Source organism: Bombus pyrosoma, linkage group LG10 (genome assembly GCF_014825855.1).
Source record: "Bombus pyrosoma isolate SC7728 linkage group LG10, ASM1482585v1, whole genome shotgun sequence".
Classification (NCBI taxonomy): Eukaryota; Metazoa; Arthropoda; class Insecta; order Hymenoptera; family Apidae; genus Bombus; species Bombus pyrosoma.
In genome coordinates this window covers 12706810-12725180 of record NC_057779.1, presented here as the reverse complement: position 1 = coordinate 12725180, position 18371 = coordinate 12706810, and the positions used below count along the sequence as shown (strand labels likewise).

Sequence of the window (18371 nt, the reverse complement as noted above, 5' to 3'; positions counted from 1 at the left end):
TCTCTATTTACACATTTACATACCTTTGTAGAACATCCCTTTTTACATCCACATTTATGCGTAGGTATCTCTGTATCTAAATCTGCCACACTCCGATTTTGTGAAAGGCTTTGCGGTGATTCATCCGTAACTTGTGCCGCATTGCTTTGTTCCTCCGAAATTGCTGTTTCCTCCTAAAAAGATTAATACACCAATTAGCGTTACGGGTGGCGCGAATTAAAAAGAGGAGACGAAGAAGGAAACTCGTGTACCTGATTCTGACATCCATAATCTCGACATTCGCACCGTTGTCCACATCGAATTTCTCTATTTACACAATCACATTGCCGTGTAGAACATCCATCTTTACATATACAGGTATGCGTAGATATCTCTGTATCTAAATCTGCCACACTCTGACTTTGTGAAAGGCTTTGTGGTGATTCATCCGGAATGTCATGATTCGTAATTTGTGCTGCATCGTTTTGTTGCTGCGAATTTGTTGTTTCTGCTATAACAGTTGTTTTAGTGTTTTTTATTCTAGGGTTCTGCATTTCTGTATGAGGAACCAGTTCTCTGCTACTTAAGTTCTGTAAAAAACAGTAAAAATGAGAAAGACTCTTAGACTTGCTTGGACATTCTATAATTCTTTATGTATATATATTCTTTATGTATAGGTAAAGAAATTATTAAGTTTCTGACATCTGTTCGAATGTGCGAGTTAGGAATGTCCATGTCAGTAACACGTGGGGCGAGGCTAGTACGAGGTGCCCCGAGAAATGAACAATCATAAAACGAATGAATGAATTACTTATTAATTAATAACGATTTGATAAGATTCCTATAAATCGCCATCATAATAAGTTTCAGTACAAAGTCATCGGTGTGACCATCTAAATGCACAATTCAATACTGTTCCAACGCTCCCGAACACACCTTCCTCCTCGAATCCTCGTTGGATTCTAACGGGTATAACACATCAGCATTACATCTATGTAAATATTTCAGTTTCGATAAAAAATAACAAAATATTGTTAATGTGGTTGTTAAATTCACCGCAAATTTATATTTCAAATATTCATATAATAGAGGTAGAAATAAGGGAATTGCTTACCGTTTGACTTTTGTTATTGGTGACTTTTTATGAGGTGAAGGTATGGCCGATGAAACTTTATACCGATCGATTATCACTGTTATCACTGTCACTAATCATTTATTGCTCATCACAAGATAAGTTATCATAACATGAGTAATAAATTCTCATCATTTATTACCTAATCACAAAATAAGTTATCATAACATAACTCTCTACTGAGATTAGAATGTATCTCTTTTAGTTGGACAAAAGAAAAACCTTTTTTTAGTTGCGTTCTTTATCAACAGTTGTTACATTATGTAAAAAAATAGAAAAGAAATTTGGGGTGCCCAAATATAAAATCTTAGTTCAGGTATTTATTAGTTTCCAAGATATTAATAGAAAAATTGTCGATAATATACATTGTCATTACTGTTGAGGTTGACTGATAGAAGAACGAGTGGACGAATTTGTAATATTAGGTTGTCCGAAAAGATTCTTTCGTTTCATAAGGTGTTCATAACAGATGAACAACAATTTCTGTTTTATATTATTTTATTGAATTAGGTATGTAAATCATGAGGTAGATATGCAAATCACCAAAATATTTTTGGTTTTCTATACATGAATGAGATTGGTAATTTAAATGATGAATAATTATTAAAGTGTTGTCAAGATCTTCACTTACATTTGGAAGGAGATTTCGACGGAACTGAAATATTTGAAGAAATTAAGATGTTCCGGTCAATAACGCAAACCAATTATTCGGCTTTAGATTCGATGAATTACATCGTAAAGAACAATCTCTCGGAAGCATATCTAAATTTATTAATCGCATTACAAATTATGTTAACGACGTCACTAACCGTGTCTTCAGCAGAACATAGTTTCTCGCGATTGAAACTAATAAAGAATTAGCTATCATCGATAAGCCAGGAGGGGTTTTTATCTCTGGCTATTCTGTCAATAGAAAGTGTAGTAGCAAATTCTATTTTTTGTGTAATAGCGGTCTCCAGGTCAGAGATATACCAAAATAACGATGTAGATTTTTTCTTGAAGTAATTACTTCAACAATTACAAATACAATTGTCTTCGTCGTCATAGATTGTGGACAACGACGACTACTACACAAAGATGGTTGTTCTAATTCTAGAAAATTTTACTTTATTTAGTGACTTTCATTATAACAGATAGTTCTTACAGTTTCGCATATGCAGTGGCGCACGAAGTTTTACCTAAGCTCGCCCAACTCTCGTTAATGTATACATATATACATATATGTGTGGCATTGTTACCATCAGCATCAACGCGGTCTACATATTATCATTGTTAGGAAAAGCAATACGGCGAATTTATGATATGGTCAAACGTTGTGTGTTGTACGTCAATGACTAAATTTTAGTTCCATTGTTTCCTCATTCACTAATTTCTTTAGCAAACCGACCTGCAACCAATATCCAGCAACTAGAAAATCTTTATTTGTTAGAAGTCGAGCATTGTTCATTTCCATTTTAACAAAGCAAGGAGCAAGTCTTCTTCAATCGTCGTTAGCAAATTAAAAAAGATTGTTGCCCAGAAACGAAGTTTATTAAAAAAATCAGAGCACTAAACAAAATAAATTACAAAATAAAAAACTGTTATACACATGTTTACTACTCTAACATTTCGACTAAAGTACATCGACTAAAATGAATTTTCAGCATTCGGTAATGTTTGATAATTTGAGAAGCATCATGGGAAATAAGAAATTCCAAATATTTGTCTCTAGTCATTAGCTAGCGACCCTGACTCAATTGATTCTTTAGGGACTGACGAGTTTATAACATCTTACGACAGATGTCGATCAACTTAAATGCCTCATACGCAAAGTTGTTAAATTCGTCTCAACAAACGCCATCGTACGTACTACAGAAGAAAGTGTAGTTCCATGCGAAATGAAAAAATGTTCGTCTAGTACAAATGACATGCCGAATGCTAAGAGTTAATGTTAAATCTAAGTGATGTATGGAAAATTTATTAGAATTATTGCATCATTCCATTAATCCATAATCGTTTGAAAGGGAATCGTTTCCCTTTTCCCCCTTAAAAACAATATATAATAAACGATTAATTTCTGTTTCTTAGGCAACTTGTAATCAGTTTCAGTATTGCACGATTCTGTCATTCTTATATTTGTCTGTCTCGGATAGAATAGTAAAAATGAACTTTTTCGTAGAACCGTACATTTAAATAGGTTCTTGTAGCTTGAAACTCAATAGGTTCTCGCCTATGCTAGTGTGTAACCAAACAAGGCAGATTCCTAACTTTAAGCTTAAATACATAGGTTCTTGTATATGCTAAGTTCCAACCAAACAGGGCAGATCCCTAATTTTATAGGTTCTTGAAATGCTATTTTCAATTAAACTCAGTATTTGGCCACATGGAGCAGCACCAGTCCGATATATATATATATCAAAGTATATAATATCTGAGGATATGTAAAGTAAATATTTTGAAGATATAAAAGAAAAAGTTTATGATTTAAAGATAGAGGATTTTTGAATAATGTGTATTACAAGTTATAATATTGTATTTGATCACGAATAAACCTAACGACATACATATTGATATACTTAAGAAAATATTTAATTGAATGTATCGATATAAAGTCTGTATTATAGTCGAATTGTATATATTCAATTTAAGTTGTGGACGTATTTTATTTTGTCAAAGTTTTGTGTGAAAATGTCAAATGAAATAAAAGTAGCTCTTAAAGCGGCTCGTGATACATTTAGAGAAAAGAAGTATGTAGATGTGATCAAGAAATGTAACAAGATATTAATGAGAGATCAAAATAATTATAACGCGCTTATGTTATTGGCGGCTGCAATGAAAGAAATTGATGAATATAAACCACAAGTACCATTAATTCTCCAAAAAGGTACAAAAATCCAAGCAGACAATCCATTAGCTTGGTACGGTTTAGTATCTTACTATGAAAAAAACTTGGACAATAATGAATGTTATAACCAACTATTATTAGCTTACTGTAAGCTTTTGGAAATAGAAAGGTATAAAATTTACTATATACTTCATAAATGTTATAGGTTTGTAAAACTTATTCAGTAACTTATTTTCAGTGACACTAAGTTTACAAATATTATGAGTAGAATCTCAAAACTTTCTACACAACTTAAGGATGTTGCGACTATAACTCGATGTATTGAACATTTAATTGAATTACGGAAGAGTTTGGATGATAACAAAATTAAGGTCATTGATAAAACGCTTGGATGGCTGCTATTAGATAATTTTTACAATCTAAATAAATATCAAAATTTATTAGAAAGTGTTTTTAAATCTACAGTTAATGATCTTGATGCAACTGACCAACAAAATTTTTATACAAAATATTTGAAAATTTTATATGACAAAGATGAATTAATTGATTTGGTAAAAGAAGCTATCAATATGCATCAGCGATTCCCACAAGATACATTACCGTTAGGTAAGTATTAAAAATAATATATTAGCTACTTTAACATTCTGTTTATGAAAGTAACAAAGGAATCTTACAATATCGCTTATTAATTTTAATGGGATTTTTTATCAAGCAAACGGAAGAATTTAAAGATTTATTTCTAATATATATGAGGTAATAGAATTTAATAATAATGCAATCTATATCTATCTATATCATGAAACGTGAGGAGTGCAATCATTTAGTAAACAGTAAATGGTAAATATAATTAATAAATGGCAATGATGTAAATAGTATTAATAGAAATGAGTTTAGTTAGATGTAAATATTAGCATATACATACTATAAAGGAACAAAAAGAATCCAAAAGTACCGTACGACAAAATTTAATTTATCTCTTGTCTATGTATGTACCTTTTAGTTACAATAATAGGCTTTTTCCCACAATTGTGACAATTGTTGTGATAAATGCTTCAATTTTGTATAGTTTCTCCATAATGATGCGTACTGTTTTATCAGTAGATACAAATGTACTACCAGGAAATCCTGGTACTGGATGCATCCTTATCATTTCCAAGTACTATTGAGGAAGCAAGCGTTTATGTTATCTCTTATTCATCATTGCCAATATTCCAGATAGTAATGAATTATCAAACTTAGCAAAACAAAATTTTTATATTTTTTATTTTATAATTATAGGATTATTAAAAACAAATCCCTAATGATTTGCCAATGAAAATAATACCAAATACGATTATATTTTAATGAATTTGATCTATATGGAAAATGTATAATTGCGTGATACATTAAATCTGCTATATTTTTTTGTCATTATCGACTCAATTTGTCAACATTTCAAAAATAAAATAGCGTAAAATAATATTGAGCAAAATACGGAAATTCTTCTTAATATACATAATTTCTAGTTTCAGTTGCATATTAAACAGCTTCTTAAGACATTACAAATTTTTATTTGTTTACTAAAATGAGATCAGGATTGAAATATAAAAATTCCATAATGATAGTGGGATTAAGATAATAGCTAGCATTTTTCAGAAACTTTCATTTTCTTTGTTAATAGATATGGCATGATCTCGAACATGTCTGTCAGAGATTTAAAATATATAGTATACAAAGTATAAAAGTACAGTAAAAACAGTACACATAAAGTATACATAACTTTAGTTGTAATTTATATTTTTAATGATATGACAAAGAGAATAGAGGAGTGTCAGGGTAAATAAATCAAGAAAGAAATTAATGACTAAGTGGTACAAAGATGCAAAATTGTATAATAAGGTTGCACAATTTAAAGGAATTCCACATTTAAGTTATTATGACTCCTGCAGTTACATACAGTGATTTAAAGTCTTAAACGCTGCTTCATATACTAATTTCAGAAATAAAACTCAAATATTTTATATATATTTGTAGTTGCAACATATAAATATTATTACTACACGTCTAAGACATTATATTTTTATGTAAAAATATTCAATTATGTAAAATTGAAATCATTGCGCGAAATCATTAAAATTTGAAAACTAACTTAAACACGGCACAGGTTCTTGTTGAGGGATCACTTTGAAATTTTGCACATTTTCTCCCCAGAGTTGCCAGAGTTTCGGACGGTGAGATAATGGCGATAGATTTTCTCCACGAAATTACAAATAATTCAAATAATTGCAACAAACGTTACAAAATTATTTTTGTGGATGAATTTGAAAATTGGTTTATGGGATCCTTAGAATGATTTTATGGAAGTTGAGATAGGAAGCTGCCTATGACGAATATAATCTTTTTACCACCTAGATTGAGTTTCATCTCACTGTGCGTTCGAATGCCACGTACGTGGTGTTGACGTCTTCAAGTCACACGTAACGCATGTAAATCCTCAGGTGGTAGGCCCACGTTCTCCACTTTGGCATAGGATCTCCAATAACCGTAGTACTAATAATGCGCCACTGACGGCAATAATAACACCGTAATCTCATATAATATTAAATTCCCGATAACTTTTTATTCAGAATTGTTACTAGTCGCTTCCTTATACTGTCTACTCGGTACCAAGTTGGTTGGACGCAAACAAGGTTGGAACATGGATTCTACTCGCTCTACTCGCTCATCGCTTGTCTGATATGTATTATTATTAGGTGTATAGTTTATGCATTATTATTAAGTATTGTATTTATTTGTGTATTGTCGTATGTTATTTTGTATACATATTATTATATGTATTATGTAGCAAATGTTTTTATCATATATCTTTAAAATGAAGCTTTCAAATTATTTGAATATCGTTCATTACGTCTAAAGATACTGCTTCAAAAATATTTAATAGAAGAATTTTCTCCGTTTTGTTCATTTTAATGCATTATATTACACACCGTGCGCATACACACACACACACACACACACACACACACACACACACACACACATGTACCTTAATGTATTTATCAATTATTTCTCTGGAGTAATCGGTGTTCTCCAATTTATGTTTCGGTCCATAATCGCAGATTATGAAAAACTGAAAAAACTTGCCTGGAAAATTTCCTAATTGATGGTGCAAAAATGTTGACATTCACCTTAGAACGAACGCATCTAATTAATTAGATGAACATTATACTTACCAGTTCTCAGTATAAAAGCGTATATCGTAGCGAACGTAGCAACGACGCGCAACGACGCACTCAAAAATAACAACTGCTGCATAATTTTATCGTTCTTCCGTATGTTCATATCCCACGGCGCTCAATGTTGGCGTCCCAAATATCGATGTCCTGGCCTACCCCTCTCTGTATGGTCAGGCCCGCTACAGGCCAACTTTTGTCGTTGCGATCTCGTTGCGATCACATGTCTATCTTCGTTGTTTTTAATTAAGAAAACAAAGGAAGGCACGAGATCGCAACGATGATAGTCGCTCGTCTGCGCCGGTCGTTAGTTAGGTCGTAAACATACAGCGTAGTAAGCGATAGGTGGCAAGTGGCGAAACAAGTTCAAATTCACAGACAATGCCAAATTCCAATGTCCTAAATATCAATTTTGTCGCTTACTGCTTGCCACTTGTGTCTCTCTGTACGTACACGGCCTCAGAGTGGATTACAAGTGGAGAAGCGTCCGGAGAAATATGAGCGCAAGTTTGGAGAATAGTTCAGCAGGAAGTTTAGAAAATTGAGTGGCGAGGGGAAAGGGCGCGTCAGTTCAATCTAATCTGTTCTATCTAATCAGTTCAATCTAATCTGTTCTAATCTGTTCATATCTAATTTGTTCGTTTTCAACCAGCAAATATTTTTTCGCACAAAACCAAATTAGTAGCAATCTATAGCAGCCATTTCAGAAACAAAAACTGAAGTTTGAGATCTTATGGATATTTTCTGACCTCTCCTTCGAATACTTAACATTCTTTCTAATAATATGGTTTTGATGCTCTAATTATTTCTATTTTATTTACAGAATATATATGTCTTGCTTACTTGGAACAAAGTATCTTGGATGAAAATTTTACTGATGTCGATATAACACAGTTTTATGAAGGTTGCTTAAAATTGAACAAAGAGTGTGAAACAGCTAAAATTGCTAAAGCACTTGATTTAGCAAAATCGGGCAATTTGATTATAGCGCGAGATATATTGAAAGATATAGTTGTATCAACGCCGCGCTCAGTATGTGGTTGGATGGCATTAAATCAAATAAGTATGAGGCTTTACTGTTGGGAAGATGCAGAAGTCGCTGCTAAGAGAGTATTAGATATGAAAAAATATAAAATAAAAAATAAATTATTATATAGAATGAAAGAGACATTAGTTGAAGCAACGAGTTTAACTAATGACAAATCTAAATGGGAAACTGCATTCCGAATGTGTGAAGAAGTAAGAACCCTCTTTATTTACACGTGTAACTTTTTTCATGTGAAACGACAACAACAAAATTCTTGCTTAGAATTATCTAAATCTCTTTCCAAATTTAAAAGCATTTTTTCCAAATTTAAAATCTTTTCAATGTTTTAAAGATCATGTTCTTTCTCTTCTCCTATGAAAAAGTATGTTTGAAATTTTTCAAGATAAGTTTACTCACTCAAGGTTCTGGTACTAAGTACTGTGCGATCCCTCGTAGTTCGCTTACCAAAAAATATTACTCGTTTGCCTATTTCGTAGCCAGATTCTCTAAACAAAGTATCTCAAATAAAAAAAATCTATGCTTCAATTTACTCATCGCAGAATATCATGTTGTAAATTATTTCTAAAAAGGTTGAATAAGCTTGCAAAAATTGTAAGATTCATTTTTCTTTAAACAATAGTTTAAGTAAGTTTATTTAACGGAAAAGTTGTTCACATAACTTCAAGCCATTTATCAGACAGTTGATGAATTCCATCACGGAAAAATATGGTATCTTTGGATAAAATTTTATAGTCAGGTCATTCTTGTATCTCATCCACCAATTGTAGGTGGGATAAGGCGTGTTTCATCGACCGGAATAGGTGGTAATCTGAAGGAGTAATGCCTACTGAGTAAACTGGCTGCTATATCCTAAACAAAATTCATTATGATGACTTTTGTCATAGAAACAGCGTGTAGCCTAACTCATTCAGCTATTTAACTATTTCACAGAATGTTTCCTTTTGTCAGTTCCTGACAGTTAGTTAGATCTTATCTGAAAACACTACATTTTCCCGTGATGGAATTCATAATTCGCCTAATAGATGGCTTAAAGTTATGAAAAGCAGCAAGAAATACTTTGATTGAATAACTTGCAGAATTTTTTGTTTAAATAGGTTTTAAGTTTCAGTAAAGAGTGAAATTATATTCGATTTTTAAAACTTTTATTTGTTGCTTGTTCTGCCTACATGTTCATTTACTTGATTTGTTTAATTTCCGATTAAAGATACATCCTTCAGCGCGATTGGATTTGATTCGTGCACGTCTTAGCATATTGTTATATCAGCCAGATGTAGAGACTCTGCTGAACAATTTGGAATCAAAAGATGAAACCAGAACACATACCAATATTCTTCGAGCGTTATATTTGAAACAAAATAAACAATACGACGAAGCTGTGAATATACTTGATTCAGCCGTCCGAAAACCAGGCTTGGCTCAAACTTCCCAAGCGTGGTTACTTCTTGGTACAATCTATTGGGAAATGGCAGAATATAATTACAGCTTGATGGCTTTTTTGAATGGGATAAAAGCCGATCGTTTTAATTGGAAATGTCTAGTTTATTTGGGGCAGTACTATCGTGACTATGGTAATGACATGGAACGTTCTAGGAGGTGTTACCAAACCGCATTACAAATTAATCCAAATTCTGAAGAAGCTGGTATCGGGTTAAGTACGGCATACAGGCTTCTTAAAAATCAAGTAAGATGAATTCTATTTTCTCGTGAAGTGCATATCCGTTTCTGTATGCATCCGAAATTTATTATCCATTAATATTTTAGCGAATAAAATATCGATGTTACGTTTTTTTTTTTTTTTTATGACTTAATTACGTTAATAAGATATTATTTGTAGGATGCAAATATAAAATTGTTACAAATGTTAACTGCACAAGGTAGCGGTCCTAGATGGGCGTGGTTACAACTCGGTTTGCAATACCTCGATCAAGGAAATGCGGAGCAGGCTATTAAAGCGTTTCAACATGTTATTAGAACTGATCCCAGTGATAGGTAATGCTACAGATAGTAATTATTTAACGAGAATACAATCGAGTTTACGAAAGTATTACTTCTAACATTAAACCATTTATCCTGGCGTGACATACTGAGGTTGTTGGTTGAGAAATTATTGGTAATATTTCCATCTTTAAAGTTTCGGGAAGATTTGCCGATGTTGGAAAAATTAGCAAAAAACAATTATTTCAACCTTTTCAAATGGACGATGGAAATATTAAAAATCAAATATATATTAATAAGTATTAATAATATTAAACAAATAATATATAATAATCTGATATATCGAAGAAATATTTGAAGAAATGTTTGAGGAAATAATAATGTAATAAAAAACACTCGTTGGGGAAGATATGTATTTTTTTATTATTCGACTGTTCTGTCAATTTTGAAAAGGATATAAAATCGTATTGTTTTATTTTGGATAAATATAATGAATAAAATTCTTTGATGTAAACGCGCACACAAGTGCATTAATTATTAGCTAGTTTAAATTGGGCAATAAATAAATATATTATATTACATATATTATAAAAGTATTATGCACATAAAGTCTGACTGGTTCAACTGAGAACAGTCAAATATCTCGAAAAATATGGAAGACGCGGAGAAATGTTTCGAAATTTGTACAATCACTTGTGTAATTTTTATTTTCGGCTTCAGCACCCAAGAAATGGACTTATTTAGACCGAAGTTTAGGCTGCCGTGTTCAGGTTTCGCCACACGCATTCATTGTACACGTTCTTCATCCTCTACCCATCCCTATACATATGTACACGGTACGTAGTTCAATCTTAATCTTCCACTGAATCACTTTGGTTTGAAACACATTTGCATCCCTTCCTTCTTTTTCTATTTCCCTTAACCAGCTAACTATGTAGTTGTCTATCCTACCGTCCACAATCTCTTGCGTCTTCCACCTGGTGGGTTTCCTCCACCAAATTCTCATAGCTTTGCGCCACGTCTTTCACCTAACTCATTTCTCGAGAGCACAAACTGCACTTTCTGGCATTCTCTTCCACACGATAATTATCTTTCTGTTTGAAACCTTGTCGACTTATATTGCCAGAGTAATGGTAAATATCGTTCAAATAAAGTCAATTCTGTGATACAACTTTAAACTATGTTCTCAAACAACCTGGTACAATTAGACGTTATTCAAAGTCAATTATGTTATATTTATATTATAAAACTTATGAATATAGGGAATTAGAAAGGAGGATCAGTATAGGAGAGATAGTGAATGAGAAAAGAAAAGATGGGATTGTAGACTGGGTGAGGAAATTGGAAAAGAAGGAAAGGGAAAGAGTAAAGAGAGGTGGAGGGGGGGGGGATCTAAGAAGCTAAGAAAATAAATTAGGCAAGTAGACAAAGACTTGTGCAATAGATAATATATATTATAATAGATAATAGATAACATATATATATATAAAATATATATATATATAAAATAAGATTGTGTGTGTAAATGGGTGAATGGACGTGTGGAAGATCACGGGAGAGTGCAAGGCAACAGAGAGAACAATTGTAAATCGAATTTCTTTTCATTCTTGTAAAGTTTAACATTATTTACAGCCACTGTTGGGAATCGTTAGCGGATGCGTATTTTATAAGAGGTGCCCACACATCAGCATTAAAATCTTATCAACGAGTATTAGAATTATGCCCAAAATCATTATATCCAATGATACAATTAGCATATATAAAATTGGTTAGTATTATTTTTCTGGATTGTTTCGTGACATGACTGTGATATATTTGTTTAAATATCACGAAACTTCTAACAGCTGTTTTAAAGACTTGTACAAATATCGTTTGCTATTTCGTTATTTCATAGATTATTGGACAATATAACGAAGCAAAGAAAGACTTTGAACAAATATTGATAAACAAATCATGTTATATTCCTGCTTTGAAAGGATTGGCTGAAACCTGTTTGGCTTTAGCAAAAGACTATACTGCTAAACAACTTTTGGGTCGTGTGAATGACTATTTGCAACAAGCAATGGATAGTTTAACTGTAGCTGTGAAAGAGCGTAAGGATATATCTTGTCTCTGGAAGTTACTTGGCGATGTGTGTTACAGAGTTGCAATGTTACCAGACAAATACAGTCATTTAAAAGCATCATCTATTCTAATAAAATATGAGAATGTCGAACATATTGTATTGCTTAAACGGATAGATATGTTCTCATTATCTGCAAGGTAAATATATTACACTAATATTATATTATAATCTACACTAATCTTACATTATATTATAATAAATTCTATATTATTATTATTATTATTATTATTATTATTATTATTATTATTATTATTATTATTACTATTATTATTATTATTATTATTACTATTATTATTATTATTATTATGCGGCAATTCTTGCCTAATTAGGTACCGCTATGAGAGATAGGAATGCTTACATATTTTTGCTGTATCAAAAAGTACGGATATCTTTGATACTTTTTTAAAAGGGAATTTGAGAGACATTTTTCCCTACTATAATATTCTTCAAACAGTGTAGCTTTGCTCAGAAAAGGTTCTTAATACAATACTATAACGAATAACGAATGACGAATAACTGCAAAATTCAATATTTTAAGTGAAAGCGTTCTTAAGAAATATTTTTGGTTTATAAATGATGAAATTATAAATATATCAATTTTGTTATAGTATGCAAGAAACTGAGTGAATATTTTAATTACAGATGTTATTGTTGTGCATTATCTCTTTCTCCGGAATCAGTTTTTCTGTGGTATGATTTAGCTTTATGCTATTTAATGCAATTACAGCATGATCCATCGATCAATCATAAAAATCATGCTAGTAAGTGTCTAGCTGCTGCAAAACATGCTGTTAAACTATGTCCTTCAACATGGAAACATTGGAATCTTCTGGGTATTATTTGTATGTCACCGTACGTGAAGAACTATGCGTTGGCACAACATGCTTTCGTAATGGCGATTGATAATGAATTAAATAATGCTATAGTATGGTCTAATTTGGGAACTTTATATCTGTATATAGGCAAGTAAAAATGATACACAATACACAATAGTAAAGAACATATTATACTTTTGTTCGAGCGCCGTCGCGATTCACTGTATATTAAATTATCGTCGTGTAATTCAATTCACAGGAAGTTTGTATAAAGCAAACGAGGCTTATTCTCGAGCTCAGCGTGCAGATCCGGCATATATGAATAGTTGGATAGGGCAAGCTTTAATTGCAGAAATAATGAATCGAAAAGAAACAGTAGATCTATTTAGACATGCAAGACAATTAGGATATCATAGTCAAGCTGCCATAGGATACACTCATTGGGTACTTGATATGATTTTAAATCCCAACACCAAACATGCCGTTTTACATACAGATGCAACACAAAGTATGCATGCAATATCTTCTGCTGCTGATGTTATGACGTGGTATGTAGGTAAGTTTTTATCACTTTTCATACAACACATATTATGAAATGTCGATATGAAGCTATACATAGGAAAAGCTACAGTTAGTTATGAAAGTCTTCATACATACCATAAATTTCAATTATTTTTTTATATATATTTTTTATATTTATGAAATAAATACCTATAATGTTAATAATGCATTAAGTTATATTAATCATACTTTTTATTGTATTTTATTGTAACCGATTAATGTTATTTTAAATTTTGTTATTGTATTATACGTATCGTAATATTTATCATCCGTTACAGAGAATCATCCAAATGACTGTTATGCTCGAAATGCATATGGATTATTATTAGAAAGACAGAGACTTTATAAGTCAGCTGCAGAACAATTTGCCGTAGCTGTATGTAATAGTACGGAAAACGAAAAAGACCTTGTTTCTATAAATTTAGCACGTGTACTAATACGACTGAAAAGATATAACGAAGCAATAAAATTATGTCAAGGAGTTGCAAATACCAACTATAATTCTCAATGCAGTCTCGCGTTAGCCTTATTCAAAGGTAATCACACTCTTACATCAATATTAATATTAATTTATATATATAATATTAATATATATATATATATTATATTAATAATATTATATATTATTTTTTATTATTATATATATTATTATATATTTATTTATATAATATATATATATTATATAAATAAATCCTATATATATATTATTATATAAATATAAATATATATATTTATTCAGAAATGTTAGAAATTAGGGTTTTCAATGATTTCTATCCTATATGATAAGTTTATTGATGGATGGATCTATTTACAATGGATTAAACAGGAAACGATGTTTATCTAACGTGAACTAAATACAGTAATGTGCCATGACTAAGAGACAACTCACAACTCAATTCTCGGCTCCTCACAACTCGACTCTTAGTTAACGACTGCCGATTAATTCGTCTTTCTCCCTTAAGCATCCCTTTGCCTTTTCTCATACCCCCACCATGTGTGTTCCGTAATCGTCCGCGATCATGATCACGTACGCCTTCTTCCGCGTAACTATTCGATTGAAGGACCGACGACACATTGATGGGCCGCTTGGCCCATTGAAGTTTCCCGAACGTTTCCGCCTGTCCGCGCTTAGGCTTTCTCACAACATTGTTTATAGTTCACCCGATATTTTTTAAGATATTTCCACGATGCTACATATATATCTTTTTAAGTAGAAAAATTGTAATATTCTGTTAATGTCGAAACGTTCGGGGATGTCACGTAGTAATTAATAAATGCATGATAAACTTAGGACGTTAAGATTCAGCTAGTGTTTAAAATGGTCACTAAATAGTGATGTTTTTATACGGGATATAAATTTAAGTCCAACGCGCATATGCTGTACCTTAGGCGTTTTCAATCTTTGGTTAACCTGGAACAATAGTAATATTAATCTGTGTTTCTAAGTGATGATTCGAAATTAATTATAGAACTGGATAGTAATGAATTATTTAAACAACTAGGAAATATTTATTCACATTGTTCGAGATATATTATAGTTAAAATTTGTTTCATTTTCAGCTGAACTATATGAAGAGGCGTATAATACATATGAAAAGACTCTGCATTCTTTCGCGAATACTGAAGCACAGAAATCATATACACTGTGTGCGATGGCTGCGATAGCATATTCTTTCCACAGAGTAAATGATGCAAAAACTTTACTTTTCCAATGCATACAAATACAGCCTCCAGTTATAATAGGTCTTTTAGCGGCCGCATCATTAGGGATATTACATAGCGATATCAATTTAGCTGTATTAGTACTAAAAGAATTGGAGTTATGTGTACCTCATCCTGAATATGGTCATCATGTTCTAAGCTTATTTGCATATTATTATTTGATAGGAAATGATGTTCAAAAAGCCATTACTATTCTTTCTAAAGAAATCTTTAGATCTCCTGGTAAGTACCATTTTAATATATTTTCTGTTATAAATAATAGAGTATTGTTCAAAGAAGAAATTAGCTAATAATAATCCAGTTAAGTCGACGAGAATAACAACTTTAGATGAAAAATAGCAAGCAGTGTAATATGTACTATGTGCGTTGCTGGTAAGTTAGCAGTCGGAAAAGCACAGGTACAAGGGAGATTTATGACTGTGTTGAGTTTATCAGAAATAGTCAATCGGTCCCGCATTCCTTCTGTCTGCCTGACTTACTAGCGACGTCTTATATTTATATTCTCTACTACTACGATCATAGACAACTAAAAGCACACTGTCCGTTACAAGCCGTATACAAAAATCTAGGTGTTTTACGGTCTTAAATTAACTTAAGGCTTATTATCAGCCTTTCTTCTTAATCTATTCTCAATGGGGGAATTTCGGGCTAATGTCATACGACTTTTGCCAATCCGACTCAAAGTTAGACCGACCGTTTATGCTTATACCCGAATCGAGTCACTGGATCACGAGCAATACGGGTACATATATCGAAATCCCACCCGATCCCGAAGTTTGGAACCGCGGTCATACGAGACAGATATAGAAATTCATTTATTGAAATCATAGATGAAATATATATATATATATAATACATATATATAAAACATATATATATATATAAAACATTCTTATTATGTATTTCATACATATTATTTTATATGGTATATTATTTTCCTTCTCCCTGCAGGTAATGTAAAATATTGGACTATATTACTCAGGATATTATTAGAAACTGACTTACAACTGTTTAGTAGATGCGCACAAAAAGTATTGTTTCTTAATAGAAATATTATTACTGAAAACCATGCACATGTTGCATGTGCTTTATCCTTTAGCTGTTTCATGCAAAATATGGGACCAGCAAGTATTAGATCTATGCAAAAGCTTCTATTTACTTATCCCGCTAGCATTGAAAGTTGGGCAATGTTCATTGCAGGATTTTTATCAAGGTTTGTAAAAGTAAATCTCTTTTTATTTAACTTTTTGTTGATATTTTATTATGATTCTTGATATCTTGATATAGTATAACTTAATATTGAAATTTCTTATAACTTGCATACTATATTTTTCTTTATTTCTATATTGTTTATATATTATTGTTATTACATATTAAATTAACATGAACACGGAGAACGTCAAAAACAGAACTATCGTTAAAGATTATAAAGAGTTAAAAATTCTACCATAAATCTTCCAAAAAATAAATGGCGCTCCGTCGTCCATTTTCAATTCTAAACTTAAAACATGTTATCACTAACATGCAGAAGCTACCGACTTGTAGATGAATCACAGACTACCTGATAAAAGATAAATTCTTGCTTCATATCGCGTCATAACTAAAAGACGAACAGTCGTAATTCTTCCGTATTTTTAACAGTAATAAAAAGATAAAGTAACGTTATACATTTAAGTCAGATACGCTAGATACGTATAGAAAATGGCAATACAATTTTTTTTTATTGGTATGCTTCTTTATGAAGAAAAAAAAAAAGAAAAAAATGGATTGAATCGAATGAATCGAAAAATGAATGAAAAAGGTTTAATCTGCAAATTAAAATTGTTCACAGGCGTACAATGAAAAAATATAAAATGAACGTCGAGTGGTTCGTAACATTTATAAGTAACATACAACAGTCATATCAGCCCGCATATTTCATGGCAAAATGGTTAAATGACACTAAAATAAAATTGAAACAGCTCAATTAAGTGGAAAGATGTATTTTGTTTAAAGATTGTAAAATGTATTTTGTAATGTATGTACAAATTAATTTATACAGTGTTTTATTGTACTACGTTTTTAAGAAATGTTTAATTGGAATTTAGAATTGTTACATTTTTAATCATGGATTATTAAGATATGATAGTGAGGATTCGGTGTAATAGAACTAAACGTAAGGATACTTTTAACTCCAGCGATTTTTGCTTAATCAGTTGTGGCTCCGTATTATCATCAGCAGTCACTTGTTGTAGAATTTTTCAATGGAAAGTATACTAAATAAACTTCATTTGTTTGTCATTCATATTCAGTATTTCTGTGTTAAGTTCGCACATTATTCATAGGCGAGGAAGAAAACAAAATTCGGTAATTTTTGGTAATACCCCGGATAACTGGAATAACAGGTTTCCAAATGTGCCGCAACTGAACAACCGCTATTGCGCATAGTTTGATAAAATAATAATTGCTAAAATAATAAGTCAATTAAATAGTATCAAAATCACTAATTCGAAATTTTTCATTGAAATTTTATAGATTTAAAATTGTGGATTTTTAGAAAGATTTTTTTCTATAAAAATATGAATAAAAAAGCTAATATTCCTTAGTTTCTTTCTATTGCATGCTCTTCAATTTCTTTAATACAAGTCTTATACATATGTTAGTTGTCGGTAGTTGTAGCGTTCAAATGTTACAAATTCTAGGAAGTGAAATAATAGAGTACCGTTAAGGAGAAGATTCTACCTTGTTTTTGTATTTTCAACATTTTTGTAAAAGATAAAGATCATATTGCGTCCCTATCCATTCTTGTGTGCTGCCGATAGAATATGTCGTTTTATTTAAAGTATTTTATAGATTATGTAAACAAACATTGCTCAGGTGTTGATATGTTGTGCATCGAATAAAGAATACTAAGTAAATATTAACTTTATGATATTGTTATTTTGGCTCAAGATTTCGTCCGTTTAGTCTTATTTATATCACAAGAGCTGCAATTTTACTACGTGTAGTATTACAAAAATTATTCGGTTGATGTATAAC

The 18371-nt window shown here is 31.4% G+C and overlaps 2 protein-coding genes across 6 annotated transcripts in view; one reads left to right on the top strand and one right to left on the bottom strand.

The window, feature by feature from the left end:
* LOC122572171 (protein tesmin/TSO1-like CXC 4) overlaps window positions 1-1172 on the bottom strand; it is a 4085-nt gene extending 2913 nt beyond the window's left edge. For 2 of the 5 annotated variants that reach the window (XR_006318399.1, XM_043736830.1), the window contains exons 1-3: window positions 682-1072; window positions 252-569; window positions 24-173 (exon numbers count right to left, since the gene is read on the bottom strand). Coding sequence is in view for 4 of the 5 variants with exons in the window: in XM_043736830.1 (XP_043592765.1) it covers window positions 24-173; window positions 252-569; window positions 682-714 (501 nt within the window). In the remaining variant the exon portion in view is untranslated. Of the gene's footprint in view, window positions 1-23; window positions 174-251; window positions 570-681; window positions 1073-1093 lie in introns of those variants that run through there. The other 3 variants (XM_043736832.1, XM_043736831.1, XM_043736833.1) reach the window with 3 other exon arrangements.
* Window positions 1173-3501: 2329 nt separating this feature from the next.
* LOC122572166 (tetratricopeptide repeat protein 37) lies at window positions 3502-18256 on the top strand. The gene is made up of 13 exons (XM_043736820.1): window positions 3502-4104; window positions 4174-4541; window positions 7971-8386; window positions 9400-9876; window positions 10030-10184; window positions 11763-11898; window positions 12025-12392; window positions 12898-13217; window positions 13330-13626; window positions 13910-14167; window positions 15192-15575; window positions 16305-16566; window positions 17185-18256. The coding sequence occupies exons 1-13, from the start codon at window positions 3779-3781 to the stop codon at window positions 17321-17323; spliced, it is 3906 nt and encodes a 1301-aa protein (XP_043592755.1). The 5' UTR covers window positions 3502-3778; the 3' UTR covers window positions 17324-18256.
* Window positions 18257-18371: the final 115 nt, after the last annotated feature.